The sequence below is a fragment of the Gymnoscopelus braueri genome, assembly GCF_963280865.1.
Source record: "Gymnoscopelus braueri genome assembly, chromosome: 20".
NCBI classification, from domain to species: Eukaryota; Metazoa; Chordata; class Actinopteri; order Myctophiformes; family Myctophidae; genus Gymnoscopelus; species Gymnoscopelus braueri.
This window is the reverse complement of record NC_137622.1, coordinates 26,779,483-26,799,515: the sequence shown is the minus strand read 5'-3', so window position 1 is coordinate 26,799,515 and position 20,033 is coordinate 26,779,483. Positions and strand designations below refer to the sequence as shown.

At 41.5% G+C, this 20,033-nt stretch overlaps 1 protein-coding gene across 1 annotated transcript in view; it reads left to right on the top strand.

Moving 5' to 3' along the window:
- The window catches only part of aff2 (AF4/FMR2 family, member 2), a 130,135-nt gene that overhangs the window by 87,042 nt on the left and 23,060 nt on the right, over positions 1-20,033 (top strand). The window contains exons 10-11 of the mRNA XM_080415579.1: positions 8,044-8,081; positions 18,767-18,884. Of these exons, the coding sequence (XP_080271705.1) occupies positions 8,044-8,081; positions 18,767-18,884 (156 nt within the window). The remainder of the gene's footprint in view (positions 1-8,043; positions 8,082-18,766; positions 18,885-20,033) is intronic.

Sequence of the window (20,033 nt, the reverse complement as noted above, 5' to 3'; positions counted from 1 at the left end):
TCTATCACTTCCGTGATAGAATTGTTCCGTGCTCTCTCCCTCCCCCTGTCCTCGATCCCTCCCTCCCTCTCTCACACTCCTGCCCCCCCACTCAGTGTGTCTGTCTGTCTGTCTGTCTGTCTGTCTGTCGGTCTGTCGGTCGGTCGGTCGGATAATGCAAAGGCAATATCTATTCTATATCTTATAGAATAGATATTGAGTAGTACGATATAGTGTACGGTGAGGATTTTATTGCTTTCAATTGAAAACATTGACCATCAGTAATGTTTGCGTGTCCACTGTAGCCTTTAAATGCTACTAAACAAGCCGTTTCACATGGCGGGAGAACAAACTCTTTTCACTACTCAAGGGTTTTCTCCACGGTGGTTTTTATTTGGCTGATTTGTTTCAACATAACATGACATAGCGTGGGTGATGGGTTTCGATCCTTGTCCTTGCATCCGTGCCCATCAAAGACAACCCATTAGATAGTTCACATTAACACGGAGATACCATCTACCCCCTCCAGCCCCTCCTCACTGGCCCTCTGATCATGTAATTACCATAACACTAGATTTATAATTATGGATGATGGCAGGTTACTATAATTCACGCCGATTGTGGTTGTTAATATAATTATGATGATGGCGGATCAGATAATTACAGTTAGTTAGCACGGTGTATTCAGAACTTTGCTAAGTGGCTGGCATAATCAGGGGCATAATACATTGAAATTGATGATTCTTATTACTATTAGGATTTGTAATCAGTGTGAAAATGGGCTAGGATATAGTTTATCCCCCTATTTCCTCTCTCTCTCTCTCTCTCTCTCTCTCTCTCTCTCTCTCTCTCTCTCTCTCTCTCTCTCTCTCTCTCTCCCTCTCTCTCTTTTCTCCATGTCTCTTTAATCATCTTTAAATCTTACAGTTTTGATCAATTATCTAACTTTTTTCATCGTGGCCTTTTATTTTCTCTCATCACTGTTCCACTTTGTCGTGCACATTCTCTCTCTTTCTCTTTGGGTCACTGTGAGAAAGAAAGGCTGAGGACGGAAGGTAGGAAAGAAGAGTTATAATAATGTGTGGGTATGGGACAGAATTAGAGTTACAGAGATACAGAGACTGTGACCAGCTGATAATGAGAGACACAGACACAAAGAGAGAAAGACAGAGGGAGATGGAGAGAGAGACAGAGAATTCAGAAGCATCTTTTCTATGTATGCTGCTGTTAACAGGCTTATAGCAAATGGCGCCATGGTGTATTATCACGCCTCGCTAGCCTGGAGAAAAAACTTGCACACACATACAGCACACACACACACACACACACACACACACACACACACACACACACACACACACACACACACACACACACACACACACACACACACACACACACACACACACACACACACAATCAAGCACATAAATATTTAGCCATAAATGTACATACTGTACACACATGAGCCTCAGAACTAGACACACATGCACGCACGCACACACACGCACGCACGCGCGCGCGCGCGCGCACACACACACACACACACACACACACACACACACACACACACACACACACACACACACACACACACACACACACACACACACACACACACACACACACACACACACCGAAGCACACACACACACACACACACACACACACACACACAGTCATTAGTATGCTGTGGCACAGTGCTGTAAGGGCAACAAAGGAGGATGATGAATATGTTTTTGGCAGAGAGGGGGAGAGAGAGACAGAGAGAGAGAGGGAGAGAGAGAGAGAGAGAGAGAGAGGCAGAGATAGAGAGAGACAGAGAGAGAGAGAGAGAGAGAGAGGGAGGGAGGGAGAGAGGGGAGATGAGGAAGGAGAGAAAGACACAGAGAGGTGTTCCTAATGACTTTGGAAGCCTACAGAGACACCCAAATTACTGCTGCACCATTTGTCCTGACACCTCTCTATCTCTGTCTGACTGTCTGTCATTGTATCTCTCCTCATGTCTCACTGCTCCCTGCTCTCACTGCTTCTATCATAGCTCTCATATGGTCGCCTTGTATGTCCAAAACCCTTACTTTTCCAAAAATGAAAAATAAATAAAGAATAACTTGTGTTCCAATTGATCTAATGTACTTATTATTTAGTCACAAGCTCTTGTTGATACTTTTCATTGGTAAAATATTTAGAAAACCCACAGACAGACTTTTAACCCATTTAGACCTGAAGCCGATTCTACAAATGTATTCTAAATCCCAACAGTTTTCTGAAAAACGTATATTTCTATATCAGTGGTTCTCAAACTTTTTTATGTCAAGGACCCCCAAAACTATATGTATTTGGCCGCCGACCCCCATCTCAAAATATTTTGTTCCAGGGACCCCCAGAAGCAAAGAATATATTTAAAAATGTTCGCTTTAAAATAATATATATATTCACTGGGGGCGTGTCTTCTCCTCCGCGTCATCAGCGCCCATACCCTAGGTGGGGTTGGTGAAAGGGCCTACTCTGTGTGGAGTTTGCATGTTCTCCCCGTGTCTCCTAGGGTAGTTAATACCCTCACAAAAACATGTGGTAATCCTGGTCGCTATACCGCCTCCCCCATGACAGCCGGGGCGCCTGATGGAGGGGAAGGGAACTGGTTGGAATAACGTGTTCCTTCCACGCGCTACGTCCAACCGGGGAAACTCCCCCCTGTCAGGTGACAAGAAGCTCAGTTGGCTCTCATGCATTGAAGGAGGCATGAGCTCGGCTCTGGGCTCCCTAGGCTGGCTGGGGGAGTGTAGTGCCCAGGATCACTTAGATAATTGGCACCGGGTGAAAAAGGGTTACAAATACATGGGATAATAAGATAGTGAAAAAAAATTATAATATACATATTCAAGATTTACACACATTTTCACGATTTTTCATAAAATAGCAGATCTACTGTACAAGCTCGTAGCACGGCACTCTGTGCCGCACCATGAGCTTGTATATCTGCTATTTTTGAATCGCCAAAGTGTAAAATAGTGCTTTTTAGCTCAAATCAAAAAATGTCACAGATGCGTTCCAGGTCTTAATGGGTTAACCTGGTATCCCTATTTTGGGCATGTCATTATATCTACATCTCTCTGTCTGTCTCTCTGTGTCTGGATTACTCCTCCCTCCGTCTACATTTTTCACACGCATTCCCACTCTCACGTGCACATACTGTACTCTCGCTCTGTCTCTGGACAAAGCAATAAAAAGTTGCACTGACGAGTCACCTTGTTCAGAGGACAGTTAGCTAGCTTTGAAAGTTATTCGTTAAATAAAAGCAGTTGTGGAAAAAGTTCTCACATGTTTTACTCAAGTAAAAGTATCAATACTGCAATGTATACTGAAATACTCTGTTACAAGTAAAAGCCCGGAATTAAAAATGTACTTGAGTAAAAGTACAAAAGTATTGGTAATTAAATGTACTTAAAGTACCAAAAGTAGAAAGTACTGATTGTGCAGGATGTCCCATTTCAAGTTTTCAAATGTATAAAAATCTTATGAAAATAGCCGATCTACAAGCTCACAATGTGTCGCGATGCGACGCATTGCGAGCTTGTAGAGCGGCTATTTTCAAATGGCCGAAATGTATACTGTATATAGGGCTGAAGTGGTTAATATATGTTTTGTAATAATAATCAAAATCTACAAAGTATCTAGTAACTAAAGTTTTCAAATAAGTGCTGACAGTTTTACCATTGAGCTAATAGAGCGTGCCTGCTTGCTCAGGGGATAAATTGAATCTGGGCCATCAGCTGAAAGAAAACGAAAAACTAGACTATAAAAAGAAATTAAAACTAACTTAAAAGATATTGTGTACTTATAAAACTGAAATTAAATTAAAATAGTTCAAGTCTTTATCAATTTGGTCAAATTTGTTAGGGTATTGAGGGTTTATTGAGGAAGTAGATGTAGACTGGGATGTCTGCACATGAATGTGAGTCAATTGCCTTCACAAAGTGTTTTGTTTGTATTGTTTGGTGGTGGTTGAGGTAAAGATTATTCAAATCTAAGTAACAGTGTGGCAAGGAGTGGAGTGTGTAATTTGTATTAATGAACATTCAGGAAATAATCCATGATGATGGAAAGAATGCAACTTGGGGAAAAAAAACAAGTAAGTGGCCAGGCTGCTGTCCCAACAGTTTGACTACATTGCTTGCCCCTGGCAATCGTTATACTTGAAGCCTGAATAAATAATCAAGACAGACCGTAGAACAGCTTTGCATTACATTGTTTAAAGAATCAAGAGGGGTTTATTTGTCACTCACTCATACAGACCAATACAAGCAGAGAAATGTTGGTAGTACAAGTTCCACAAAGGCTGTGCTAACATAATACAACTAGAAAAGAGTGCTCCTCAGAGCGCAGGTCTTCAGCAGGTTGGGTGGCCTACCCAGGGCTGTGTAAGTCGTGGGTTGCAGCCGGCAGGGCACGGGGGAAATAGTGTTTCTTCGGTTCAACTTGTAGTATTTGTGGCGACCTCTATGGGCAGAAGTGAAAGTGCTTTTGGAGGTGGGGGCAGCGGCCTAAAGGTTAGGGAGAGTGTTTAATTGTGACCGAAAGGTTCCCGCCTCCCGGTTCGATCCCCCATACTGGCAGAAAAAAATCGGGGTGGGGAAGTGAATGGCCCAACACTGCAAAAGTGCCCTTGAGCAAGGCACTGAACCCCCAACTGCTCCAGTGGAGGTGCTCAGTGGCCAACAGTACAAGACTGTGGTTGTATGGAATATGGGGGGTAGCAGAGTAGAAGGATTTGAGGACCTTCTCTGATATCTGGAATTTCCTCAGCTGCCTGAGGTGGTACAGGCGCTGTCTCGCCGCCTTTGCCGCAGTCTGCCGCGTGCTTTCTGCAAGGCTCAGTGATGTGCACACCGGATCTTGGAGCTGTTTACCCTCTCCACTGGCACCCCTTGATCAGGAGGAGCCTGTAGTGTAAGACCTCTGCGATCGGGTCCACATCCACTGTGTCGTCATGCAAACTTGACGATGGTGCTTCAGCTGTTTCTGGCCTCACAGTCGTGGGTGTACACATAGTCGTGGGTGTACACAGTACAACAGAGGACTCAGTCAGTGCGCTACCCTGGGAGGCTCACTTAGGTGTGAGTTGTGACTGCATGTCCACCTTGACCACCTGGGGTCTGGCAGACAAGAAGTCCAGAAGCCAGAAGTCACACACGGCAGAGTTCAGTCCCAGGTCTGCCTACGGTACCTTGCTAGCCAGTAGCCACCCTGGTGAGGACTATGGTGTTAAAGGCGGAGCTGTATAATCTATAAATAAGAGCCTAATATAGCCCCCCTCTTTGTTGTTTGTCGTTTTTATATATATGTATATTGTTTTAGAAGCTTACCCACCCAAAGAGACACAGCTGTTTTTGTGTAACAAAAGCCCCTGGCTATTGACCAGAGGGGAAGACAAATGCTGTGTGAATACTGCACTGTGTCATCTCCCTCTCATGATAAATCTCACACCTGTTTATGTATTTGAAAAGAAAACACCACATAACTTAATTATCCACTGCTTTCACTCCACATGTTCCGTGGTTCTGCACAGGGTGTGTGCTTTTTATGTAATGAAATGTGCTTGACTTTTGAATAAGGTGATAAGTGGAAAACGCTTCAAATGTATTTAAGCGGTTTAGGTAACAATTCTAAACATTATTATCGCAACACTATTAAATAACTATACTTAAAGAGAGGTTTTTGAAAGGTTGGACCGAACACGATTTGCATTTATATAGCGCTTTATTTATCTCCAATGCGCCTTATAATGTATGCGTTACATTCGCCCATTTACACACACACTTTCAAACACAGACGGCAGAAGCAGCCATGCAAGGCACCAACCTACTAGTCAGAAGCAGTTAGGGTTCAAGGACACTTCAACATAGTGTCAGGAGGAGCAGGGATGGAACTGGGAAATTATCCCAGACAACCATTCTACCTGCTGAGCCACTGCCACCCCAGTATGTACTGATGTTTGTGATATGAAAAAATGTGGAAAAAGTATTCAGATGTATTACTCAAGTAAAAGTATTAATACTGCAACGTAGAAATACTGTTACAAGTAAAGGTCCGGAATTCAAAATTAAAATGTATTAATTAATTAAAAGTAAAAACATAAAAAGTATTGGTATCACAATGTACTTAAAGTACCAAAAGTAAAATGATGCAGAATGTCCCGTTTCAAGTTTTCAAATGTATAAAAATCTTTTGAAAATAGCAGATCTACAAGCTCACAATGCGTCGCTTCGTCAATTTTCAAATGGCCGAAATGTATATAGGGCTGAAGAGGTTAATGTTTTGTAATAATAATCTAAATCTAGAAAGCAACTAGTAACTAAAGTTTTCAAATAATTGTAGTGGATTAAAAGTACAATATTTGCCTCTGAGATGTAGTGGAGTAGAAGTAAAAGTAGCCTACTGGAAATTGGAAATACTCCAGTAAAGTAAAAAAAATACCTGAACATGTTATTTAAAGGGATACTTCACTCTCGGGCCGGGGACACATTTAAAAAAAATATTAAAAATAAATGAAAAAAGTTATGGAAAATTCATGGCCCCCTCACACATTAGTAGGACACTCTAATGCGTGAGGGGGCCGTGAATTTTCCATAACTTTTTTCATTTATTTTTAATATTTTTTTTAAATGTGTCCCTGGCCCTAAAGTGAAGTATCCCTTTAAGTACAGTACTTGTGTAAATGTACTTAGTTACTTTACACCACTGCTTTTAAAAGCTTGTTTGTGCACAGTTATACACCCTACATTTAGATCATTGCCCTGGATGAGTAGTATGTGAGCAATCAGTACATTTGGTCCTGTCCTGGAGTCATGAAACAGTCGACAAAGAATTAATTAATTAGGCCAGAGATTAATATGTTGTTCTCTTATGGATTACAACGAACTGTAAGAGATCAATGTTTCAGGAAAATGTTAGGTTGTTTTATGTATTTTATTTGACTTATTTACACATTTATTTAGCTTTTAACTACTATACCGAACAATCCCAATAAGGGCACAGAAACGAGCGAGCTAAATTTATTCACAGACATACCCTTTCTATAAGTCGAGCTAGTCTCCAAAGCCAAAGATCTGAGAGGGTTTGTTGTTGCCTGAAGCTACACATTGATGTATCAGACTCTTCCCTGGTCTACTTAATCACCATATTTCAAAAGCGAGAAAGAGAGACAGAGAGCGAGAGAGAGAGAGCAAAGTGAACAATGTGAATAGTGAAACTCCCATAAAGGCCCAAATGTAATGACCTTGATTTTGAGGCGACCCCCTGTTTTTGGAAAAATATTTTTAGTATTTATGTGCCAAGAATGTAATAAAATTTAATGATGCTATTCAATTAATTACTTATTTAAGTAAATAGAAAAATACCACTGTTGCCTACTGATATTTATATGACCATTTAACTATTTAATTATGAAAAAAATAGTGCATTAAAAAGTGCATTACATTGGTTGGGTCAGTTTCAAGTTCAAATGTTAGACAAACTGTTTTGAGATATCTTGTGTGTAAGTGGACATTTTGGCTTAATGGTGGTACACGATATAAAGCCACCCACACACAGCTACAGTATAAAGACCTCATATGCCATGAGGTCAGTTAAATCAGTTGGTTTCATATTCATTCACCAGGGGGCATGAAGGTGTCCAGTAATTTCTAGCCAGTAGTTTTCAAGATATCTTAAAATGTGTGTAAGTGGATAACTTGGTCTAATGGTTGTGCTAGAGGCAAGGTCACTTAAATTAATACTTAATACTTAATTCCAGTACCTGTAAATAATGTTGTGCTCCTTCTCCAAATGAATAGCATACAGAAGTCGATAAGTCATTTAATGCCATTTATTGGTAATATTGTGTTGTCTGTGTCACATCTAAACTCCAGTAATGATCTTCGACCTGTGAAACACACAAGATTTCTACTTAATTGAATTCAATCCACCGCTCTAAATTTGCGCCTTGAAAACAAGTAAACAAAAGCGTTGTTTTGTCATGGTGAGTAAAAAATAATCTCTCTCCATGTTTGTGTGTGTTGACAGGTGTCTGAGAAGCCCAAGGCCAGAAGCTCTGCTGTAAGGTAAGAAACACAACTACTGTGCTACATTATATACAGTACTCGTGCCTTGGTTTATTCCATGGGTCTTCAACAGGGGGTTCCGGGACCCCTAGGGAGTCCTCAGAGTTACTACAGGGGGGCTGCCAAATCTTTCTGTGATAGGAACTTTTTACATTAACGACTTGAACCCTAGCATCCTTATTCTGGAGGGAACATTTGCCCAAAATAGCCGATCTACAAGCTTCGGCAAAGAGCGAGAGAGCCAAAAGGTGAATTCCAGCTCCTCCTGGCTGCATCTCAACGTGTCCTTGAGCAAGACACTTAACCCCTAACTGCTCAGAAATGAGCAGGTTGCTTCCTCGCATGGTTTCCTCCGCTGTCTTTGTGTGAACGGGTGAATGTTATGAACATTGTAAAGTGCTTTGGAGAAAGGCACTATATACAGTAAAGGCACCATTTACTATCAACCATTTATGCACAAATGCCAAATAACTATGATAATTGACGTAGCTGAAAATTAAGAAAGACAGAATTCTACTGACTTATCGGTTTTCAAGTGAAACCAACATCATGTTCGTGCTCCATATGGTCAGAGAGATATTTCAAATCACATAGACTGTCGACTGTCACCAAACTACTTTTGGAAAGCAGGCTCAAATGATATGCCGCTTCTTACAGCATGTGGTCACATACAGTATGAGTTGCTGTCATTGCACATTGAAAAGCTGCCGACGATGTCTGTGTTACACATGCATTCTTTTTCCTCCTCTTGGGAATATGTTGATTGTCTTCACGCTACAAACTTACAAGCCTCTCCACAAGTCTGCTTGTCAATTTGTATCTTCAAGCACAAAAGACTGAGGGGGGAAAACACACATAAACCAGACATGAGTGCTGTTGACAACCCCGTTATCTCATTACAGTTTTATACTGCTCACTGCTAGTATGTCACTCTAGATAGATATCTATCTATATACATATCTACTGTACGTAGATAGATAGAGATGTCTATAGATAAAGATAGCCTCCTCTATATCACAGCCTGAGAACAATTTGCATCACTACTTGCAATATAGATGGCTTCTTATGAAAGAGGTGTGTGTGTGTGTGTGTGTGTGTGTGTGTGTGTGTGTGTGTGTGTGTGTGTGAGTGTGAGTGTGAGTGTGAGTGTGAGTGTGTGTGTGTGTGTGTGTGTGAGAGAGAGAGAGAGAGAGAGAGAGAGAGAGAGAGAGAGAGAGAGAGAGATCTTAAATGCACCTTGAAAACACCAAAACAAATACATTTGTTTTTCATAAGCATTACTTTTCATAAATCCAACTTTGTCTAGGATTTGGTTGTAATCAATCTCAGAATCCATCCAAAAGGATATAAGAAGGTTTTCTAAATGAGGACTGTTGTGTTCAGTCTGTGGTCATTAGTATGCAGGTCTGCTGTGGGAGTGTGTTCATGGAGAGAGAGAGAGAGAGAGAGAGAGAGAGCCTGAGGCCATGTGCTACTCTGCTGCTATCGCTAATGAGCCCATTCACACTGCAGCCCACACTACGAACGAACACACACACACACACACACACACACACACACACACACACACACACACACACACACACACACACACACACACACACACACACACACACACACACACACACACACACACACACATACCATACATATCCACAGGGATAGTGGTAAAGATGCTGCAAGCAATCCACTGGCTATATCCCCCTTGGAATGTAACGTACACACACACACACACACACACACACACACACACACACACACACACACACACACACACACACCACACCACACCACTCCACACACACACACACACACACACACACACACACACACACACACACACACACACACACACACACACACACTGAGAACCTTGCTCTGACAGCCTCACACATATATTAATCACAAATCCGCTGCCACACACACAAAGCCACCCACACACAACCACACAGATACAGTACATCCTGTGCATCAGCCACCCAACCAGACTATCACACTATAGAATACCTTGTAACAGGCCGTCACTTTTATACTGTCTCTTTGCGCTAACCAGAACAGTGGACCCCTGAGAACACTGGCCACCACTTTTGTTTTGTATGTATTTATTTTGTATTTTATTTTTTATTACATATCTACATTTATTTTACAAGTGAGCGGCCAAATATATAAATATGTTTCTTTAAATTACATTTAAGGCCCAATATTTCTACCAATTCTACAAATTCCTACAAAACCTGTGATCTTAGGGATAAAAAAGAAAGTTGAAGGGTAAATTTAGGTCTGATAATGATGTGCTGTGTATACTTTGCATTGTCCTCTGGACCTGTATCCCTCTTTGTTATAAAGAAATGAGCAAGCAAAAAAAATGAATGAATGATTAAAATATATACTGTAGTATTGTCGCTGCCAGGTGGAAACCTTGAATGTCCAAAACCGTTGCTTTTCAGAAAATGAAAAAAAGTACCTGTGTTCCAATAGATCTAATGTAGTTATTTTGTCACAAGCTTTTGTTAATGCTTTTCATTGGTTCAATATTCATAAAACCTACAGACAGACTTAACCACTTTCACTAAAACAATAAAAAAAACAGATCTATACAAGCTCACAACGTGTCGTGATGTGACGTGTTGTGAGCTTGTAGATCAGCTGTTTTTGCTACTTTTGGCTGACACTGTACTGTAGTATGACGAAGTAGGGCATTAACTTGATTAAAAAGTTGAAATATAGAGATACAAGGTTTCCGCTTGACAGCAACGATATACAGTAAACGTACATGTCAGACCACGCGCATGTGCATTTTTTATACACACACACACACACACACACACACACACACACACACACACACACACACACACACACACACACACACACACATATCTCAACCAAGGTGCTTGAACAGCAATAGTCTACCAAAGGGCAGCAACGCTTTAATCATGAAACCAATTAGTTTTGGCTGACAAAGCCTTCATCAGGTTTACGACCACTGAAACAATACTAAGGGCTCTATCTTGGCCCGAAGTGGCTAAACCCACTATTTGGGGATTTAGCATGCCTTGTCACGGGTAGCGGGTAGTGCCAAGGGGTAAGGCGGCACGGAAAAAAGGGCCCTATGAGTCTAAAAGCCCCGCTAGCGGCCACTAGAGCTGATGCTGCTCCGTAAATCCAACTGGAAATGATGGTCTCTCAAGCCAACAATGTCAACTATTACACAATCTTCGAATGCTACATAGCCTATTAGATTATGAGATATCTTGTGCGGGGAAAATTGTCATTTTGTCCTGAGGATGGCGCTAGAGAAAAGGTCATGGGGTCAAAAAAGAAATTTTAAATGGAGAAATCTAAAATGGCTCATGTCCACCGAGACAACGGGTCTCCCCTCTATACCCAAGCAACTCCCAAGATAAACTTAGCTTTTAGTATTATATTTGTACTGTATATTCTTCAGTCTTTGTCTAAACTACCTGTAGTGTTACCAACAATACTCTCAGATGTGCAAAAAGCTCTATCGTTTTTATCGATTCCTTTGTCTTTTAATTAATGAATGTTTGTTACAGCTCTGCCTCGTTCACACGGCTTCTTGCACAGCTCTGTGCTCAACCTAATCAGGTGCGTCATGTCTGACAAGGGTTTCAGTGTGACACACTTTCTGATTTAATTCTAAGTTCTACACACTGCTGCTATGTAGGAAAGGAAACCTATTATAGCTTAGCCCTTGGTACTGCCTTGGGCAAATACACCGGCATGCACATAAACACAGCAGAATTGTGGAAACCATTAGCTTGCAATCTACTGTATGTAGTTACAGTAGTTATTTTGCATACTGTATACTATAAAAGCTCTAATACAAGCCGTGGTTTTTATCTACCTCCTGGCCTATAGGGCTCATGACGGCTGCTGCACTGCCTAGTTCATACAGGAAAGAGATTTAGCCAAGCCTTTTAATTTTAAATTGTTTATTTTTTTAAATGTCTACCAGTCTACTATCTCTGTCAATTAAATACTGTTTTTTATTTTATGGATTCACTATAATGTATAACATATTATGTTAACAGGACAGTGGGTCTGCAGTGATTTGATTTTGAAAATGTTTTCCTGGTGGTGCTATAATAGGCTGTTGTGAAAACGTTCGGGCAGAGGTTCTTCCGTGGCCCTCTGGGAGTACAGTATGCGTGCAAAGTTTCAAGCCTGTCGGTCCAACGGTGCCGGAGATTAGCTGTTCACAGGCACACTGACACACACACACTGACTGACGGACGGATAGGGGGGGTCCTTTGGCCGGTGACAATTACTTTCTGTCAAACACAAACATACTGCGTGATGATGACATAGGGAAGCCCTCATGAATATACATGAATCATGATTTCATGCACCTGTCTGATTCCCATAGCTCATGTTCCTCCACTCGCACCTGATTTTCATTAGGGAGACACTCTTGGACTGCTACTGTACGTTATCCAACTCAAGATGATGGCCAGGCGGTGCATTACTTGTTTGTGTATGTGTTTGTCGCGCGCGCATGCACACGTACGTGTGTCTGATTGCCTGCTTGATTATGTCAGTGTTGCTTACGCTGTCTGTTTTATAGTTGTAACATTTGACCACCATTTCTGCATTATCTTTTAATGTTTTGAGTTTAAAGAGAACTATGCATTTGGTGAGAAATTATTAAGTTGTGTGCGGTTGCAACTGCTTAACAGGAGATTGTGGTGTAAAATCACAGCTCATTTGTCAACGTAGCTTGTCATTCCATTGTTTAATTCTATGCGCGTTATCTCTATCTCTTTGCATGACTTACAGACAAACATACAGACTGCTGCTTTGCTCTCTTGCGTATTTCATATCAGTGTGAAAAGGCATGGTGAGTCACAGTACACGACACACTTTGCCTGTCGCTGTCCATCGGCGGTGGTGCTGAACCATTTGTTCAGCGATGCATAGAGTGATGTGTGCTGTCCTTGGTTTGGCCAATTGTATTGCAACTGGCAACCTGCTTTCTTTTTTGTGTCCTTCCCAACTAAGCTTATCTTGCGACTTGCTTGAGTCGATACGTGTCCGTTTATGCTTATGATAAGATACCAGCCATTTTACAATACATGGATGTATTTGCCGCTGGGCCCCTGAGAGTCTCTCTAAGCCACTGGTTAAAGTGTATAAAAAGATTGCTGGTTCCATTTAGCCACAGATGTATTTCCCACAAGTGGCCAGATCGTCAATATGGGACGATACATCTGGATTTTACGTGTATAGAACCGCTGAACGCCGCATTGTGATTTGTGCTGCTTCGATCATGAACTGCAAACCTTGTAGCCTGCTATCAATAGCTAACGACTACCGTTATTGTTCCAGACATAAAACATACTGAACATAAACACTTGGGTCCCCACCGCATCACACACACACACATTCAACGGAGCGTGTGTTATTGAAAGCAAGCTGTGCAGCACTATTGTACGCCCTGCCGAGTTGAGGGCAGAGGTTGCAAGCAGAAGGCAGGAGTCTGCACACATGACAGACGTGATGAACTGGCACCAGACACGATGTACCGGCACCAGATGGCCATCGCATATTCACTTCACACCGATACCATGTCTATATGATGCTTTGACTCGATAATTGTACACTTTTGACTGGATGGCTGCTGAGCCACTGGCAGGCACTTCACGTTCGGCTCCTGGAGTGCAGACAGGATACAAATCGAACAAGCCCTCTGATCAGCAGGCCCCTCGCCACCGCCAGAGAGCTGCAGTCTCTTATCCAGTCTGCCAACTGAGAGGCAGTGGTGTAAAAAGTACTCACATTTATTACTTGAGTAAAAAAGTATCGATACTGCAAATGTAGAAATACTCTGTTACAAGTAAAAGTCCGGAATTCAAAATTTGCTTGAGTAAAAGTACAAAAGTATTGGCGTCAAAATGCACTTAATGTACCAAAAGTAAAAGTACTCGTTATGCAGAATGTCCCAAGTTTGAAAATAAATCCTTTGAAAATAGCAGATCTACAAGCTCACAATGCGTCCGGTCGCGTCGCATTGTGAGCTTGTAGATCGGCTATTTTCAAAAGGCCGAAATGTATATAGGGCTGAAGTGTTTACTGTATGTTTTGTAATAATGATCAAAATCTACAAAGTAACTAGTAACTAAAGTTTTCAAATAATTGTAGTGGAGTAGAAGTAAAAGTACTGAAAATTTGAAATTCTCCAGTAAAGTAAAAAAAATACCTCAAAGCTGTACCTAAGTACAGTACTTGAGTAAAAGTTACTTTACACCACTGCTGAAAGGTTCCTATTCATGTGGTTCGACTGAGGAATGGGTTTCGGTGTAACCACTCTTCAGGATTTTTTCTTTTTTTTTGGTAGCCTGCCGTGACGTGTGACTGTCTCTGGTGTGATCGGTAAAGAACTTTCCTTCGGCCCCCAGATACCCCTGCTGGCCCGTATAGGATCAAATCCTGTTAGCGGGACCTCCTCCTGTGCTGTCTCTCCCCCTCGGCTTTGTAAACCATCCATTTGTGGTACAACAAGTAGAAAGACTACCCTCACCTCAAACCGAGAATAAATCCCCTGTCTGTCCTATTGAAGTGCCCTGGAGCAAGCGCTGAATTGACTAAAAGGCACCAGGTGTGGCCACTTGGCTCCCTGCACTCTGTGTCATTTTAGATTTTTAGCTTTGGCTATTAAAAAATAGCAGATATACAAGCTCATAGCGCGGCACCGAGTGCCGCGCTATGAGCTTGTAGATCCGCAATTTTCTTTTTATCATGAAAATTTGTGCAATTCTTTGAATATATATATTTTTTGAAACAAATTTTTTTACTAAAATCTTTGCTTCTGAGGGTCCCTGGAACAAAACCTTTTCATGTCAAGGACCCCCAAAATGATATGTATTTGGCCACGGACCCCCCCCCCCCATCTCAAAATATTTTGTTCCAGGGACCCCCTCCAGCAAAGGAGCAAAGATTTGAGTTAAACATGTTTGCTTTAAAAAACACATAGCCTATATTCAAAGAGTTGCACACATTTTCCCTGTTTATTTCAGAATAAATCCCCTGTCTGTCCTTTTGAAGTGCCTGGAGCAAGCACTGAATTGACTAAAAGGCACCAGGTGTGGCCACTTGGCTCCCTGCACTCTGACGTCCATGCTGAGGGTGGCCTGCCAAAAAAAAAAATTCTCATCGAAGATCAATACGCCATCAAATATGTACATACGTTGACTGCCTGTCTAATGAATGTTAACCACTTAAACCCTATATAGTTTGTTGACTGGGGTCCCCCATGGGGCCTATACTTGGTCCCCTCCTTTTTGATTGAAATATGTATTGAAAGAAAATGGGCAATCCATTACAAATACAAGTACGCACATAAATTCAAAGGGATAAAGCACAATACAGCCTGAAGGCTTATTTTCATTGCGGTCCCTTGGTGATTTGCAATGTGGGGGGTGGGGGGGGGGAGTTCAGGGGGAATTAATGCATTAATACAATAGAAACGAAGACAAACAATTTAAGTACATTGAAATCAAATCCAATATATAAAATAAATGTTCTCTCATAAAAACATATAAAAGTAACCAAGTCTCTTCACTGAAAATAGCCGGTCTACAGGTTCACAATGTGTTGCAATGTGACGTGTTGTGAGCTTGTATTTATTTATTACATTTTTTTACAGGGGCCACGCACAACAGAACTGTTGCTATAGTAGCTATGTAGCTCATTTGCATCTGCGGTCCCTGGGCTGCAGATGTTAAAAGCAATTTAAAAAAATACAATACAGAAAGTTAAAAACAAGACAGTTGGCGAGGTTTACAAACAATACATCACCTATAAAACAACATAATACATTACATACTCTCCATGTTTGACAACTGTTGGTTCTATACAGACTACAGATCAATGGTCACGTGATTGGTTTGGTTTGTCTTAAGCCACTATTTAAGTGTTTTAAAAAATATTGAAACTTGTGCACTCTCTGATCTGAATGTAATGTAATGTAATGTAATGTAATGTAATGTAATGTAATGTAATGTAATTTTATTTTTATTTATTTTTTGCTGCTCTGACCGAAAATACCAATTGTCCAAAAGTGGTTTTCCTAAATGTAGCCGTTCATCTTGCAACTTGCAACAATACTAGCAACTGACCTGTAGCAATTCTAGCCAATAAACTATCGTGAATAAGGTCACGTGAGTATCAAGGCCCTTGGGCACAGCAAAGCCACCAGAACATTGTGTGTTGTCTGCTCCAAGGCTTTCATTTCCCCTGTGGGGTTTGTGTGATTTTATCAGACAAATAGTCAGACGCACACAAAGGCCTCTACAGGTGTCTGACAACGGTTATTTTGTAAGTCTTATCAATGATACACAAACACAGAGAGTGAGAGCCAAGCCTCAACGCCTTCAATAAACGCGACACTGATGTAGAGCGAGATAGAGAGATGGAAGAGGAAGAGAGAGACCGAGTGATGTGAGTGAGAGAGAGAGAGAGAGAGAGAGAGAGAGAACTGAAAGTCATATACTAGTGCATTTTGGCTCCTGGAAGGAATGTCAAATATAAGTAGCAGGACACAGTTCATTAAACTAAGTCACGGCTCCCATTTAAACCATAGTCTAATTAATACTTAACCTTTCGTCCTCTGTGCATTTCGTGCCAATCAGCCGTCCGTTGCTGGTGACAGCAGATGGCAGTTTCTGTCAGCTCTGATGGCATGATGTGCCACCGGTCCCGTTGAGAGTAATGACACCCGGGTTCGTTCCACCACTGTGCTGCCACCTCTGTGAGTGGCACTAGATTAACCCATACAAACCGGGAACGCATCGCGTGTCATTTTAGATTTTTAGCTATAGCCTGTAACCCTTACTTTATACTTTGGCTATTCAAAAATAGCAGATATACAAGATCATAGCCCGGCACCGAGTGCCGTGCTATGAGCTTGTAGATCTGCAAAAAGATATATATCGTGACAATTTGTGCAAATCTTTGAATATATATATTTTTTTAAACAACATTTTTAACTCAAATCTTTGTTTCTGGGGGTCCCTGGAACAAAACCTTTTCATGTCAAGGATCGCCAAAATTATATACATTTGGCCGCGCCCCCCCACATCTCAAAGTTTGGATTTTATATCCATTTATATCCATTTTATTTTATTTTTTAAATCTAAAATAGCAGATCTACAAGCTTGTAGCGCATACAGTAGCTGCTATTTTTTAATAGCCAAAGTATAAAATATGGCTAAAATCTAAAATGACACAGATGCGTTCCCGGACTGAGTGGGTTAACAAGCTCCCGTCTAACTTCCTAACAGCCACTTCAAAATCAACCAGAGCTCCTTTGCTCGTTCAATACAGGCTGGCAGACGATTGGATTTTGAACGGGGGGGGAAATGTTCGTCTTAATCTGATGTTGTTTTCTCGTACACCAAGAGAACCACATTGAATGGAAAACCCAATCGAAGGTGAGAGACATGAATAGAGAGTGAAAATGTAGCGAGAAAGAGACACACGGAGAAGAGATGAAGAATGATAGAAGAGCAAAACGAGGGCAGAGAAAAGGCATTTATAAAGTGTCTGCAACCATGTGTGTGTGTGTGTGTGTGTGTGTGTGTCTCTGTGTGTGGTTTGTTTTTATCAATGTGTATTTATGAGTGTGTACGTTATGTGTGTCTGTTTTTATTCTATAAGTGTGCATGTGTGCGCGGGTGGGTGGGTGCGTGCGTGCTTGCGTGCGTGCTTGCGTGCGTGCGTGTGTTGCCTGAGGAGCGATTGATGGATTTGCTGCTTGAGTGCTCACACAGATTGGTGCCTGCTGTGATGCCAGTCTTGAACTGAAATTACACACACAAACACACAGAGGGAGAGCGAGAGAGTCTCATTTGCAATTTCTGTGTGTGTGCGTGCGCGTGTGTGATTGTGTGTTTGCGTGTGTGCGTGTGTGTGTGTGTGTGTGCGTGCGTGTGTGTGTGTGTGTGTGTGTGTTTGCGTGTGTGTGCGTGTGTGTGCGTGTTGCCTCACAGGAGGCAATTTCAAAGTATTCTCGAAGAAGACAGCCATTAAAGAGACCAGAAAGGAGGGTATAGTGAGGCTGGTTCGATATGGGGTTATGACTTTGTGTTTGTGTGTGCACGTGCACATGCGTGTGGCCGTGCGTGTGTGTATACTGTATGTGTATGTTTCTGGGTTCAGACAATCTCTCTGTCTGTCTGTCCTATTTTACCTTCTTGTTACACATACTGTGGGCATTCACATTCAGTCAGTGCTGTGTTATACTTGTTAACCACTTTAACCCTGGTGCAGGGTTAAAAAATAGAAAAAAATAGAAAAAACCCAACACGTTGCGATGTGACAAGTTTTGAGCTTCTAAATCATCTATTCTCAAATAATTAAGATTTTTTTGGGTGGATAAGTGGTTAATTTTGCTGTATGTCTAGTTGTGTTTATGAACACTGGAATGAATAATATTCGTATTATGTGTTGCGTGCTAATATCATTATTATTGAACTGGAGTTGAAGTGGATGTTTTCATTATCATCTCGCTGTCAGCTTCACTTATAACAGCCTGTGTTTTGGTTACTGATATTAATACTGTCGACACATTCAAATTGAAATGAAAAATCTTCATTGACTTGCTAATGAATACTTTTTTTTTTCTTTCTTTCTCTGTCTTCCTCTCTCCCCCTCGCTCCTTACAGCGGGGGTTCAGGCAGCAGCAGCGAATCAGAAAGCAGCTCAGAGTCGGACACTGACGAATCGGAGAGCAGCTCCAGTGACAGCGAGTTTAATCCCGCCACCCGCACAACTACACCAGAGGTATTGGACAGTGATGATGAGAGAGAGCTGGCTCATGCTTTCATCATCTACTTTATGATTTAAAGTAGATGGAATTCTTACCCTTAAAGGGATAGTTCACCCCCAAAATGACATTTTTTCTATCGATTACACACCCCATGAAGCCTTGAATTCATGGAGATTTTTTTGTTTTTGTCACATTCCTAAGCCAATAATTTGATGACCGGTGGTCTCTCCGGTAGGAGACACAAAGTGTCAACTTTGTGTCTCCTACCGGATACATTAGCATCTCTCCGCAGGTTATCAAATTATTGTCTTAGGAATGCGACAAAAACAAAATAAATCCATGAATTCAAGGCTTCATGGGGTGTGTAATTGATAGAAAATAAGATTTTTTTTGGGTGAACTATCCCTTTAACTCTTTGACTGCCAGAGTATTTTCATAAAGTACTCCCCCATTGCCAGCAATTTTCGAGTTTTTTTTATTTTTATATTTTGAAAATGTTCATGAAAATAATTGTTTTATAAAGACGCAGCACAAATCCGCCACTAGAGAGCAGCACATGACAGCCTGATCAGCTCCTGGGGTCACTGTTATCCTTCTTGAGCGATTAGACAGGGAAAAACATGAAAACGGAAGTGACGTCGTCCCAGATTGTTTTGATCGCCAAAATTACGATGTGATACACGACGGCGATGACTGATCGTCACCCAGACCATAGTTTATAGAAGAGAATCTGTCCGTTTGTCTGTCATACCGTGTGAAAAACCGTTTGTTTACCTATTCTTGATGAAAATGACTGGGGGAAAAGAATCAAAAACCGGAAACGGAACCCAGGACATGAAACCGGATGCAGATATGGGTGAAGTAAGTGGAACTCGAGAATAACATTGGATTTTAAGCAGCATAGCGCGATCAGAGATTAAACAATGAACGCAAATCCAACGCGTCAAACGCGTGAATGGCGTGGGTGGATTAAGTAGTAATTGACGCGTTTTCGAGTCAATGGCGTTTATAGAGTTAAGCAGACTTAAATTTTGGGAAGGGGGGACGAGGTCAGAGGAAGTCCCTCTGGTGGACTACCTATGAGCATCTCCTACTCGGGAGTTCGACAAGTACTTGGGAACTGCGCCTTTGAGTGTGTGTGTGTGTGTGTGTGTGTGTGTGTG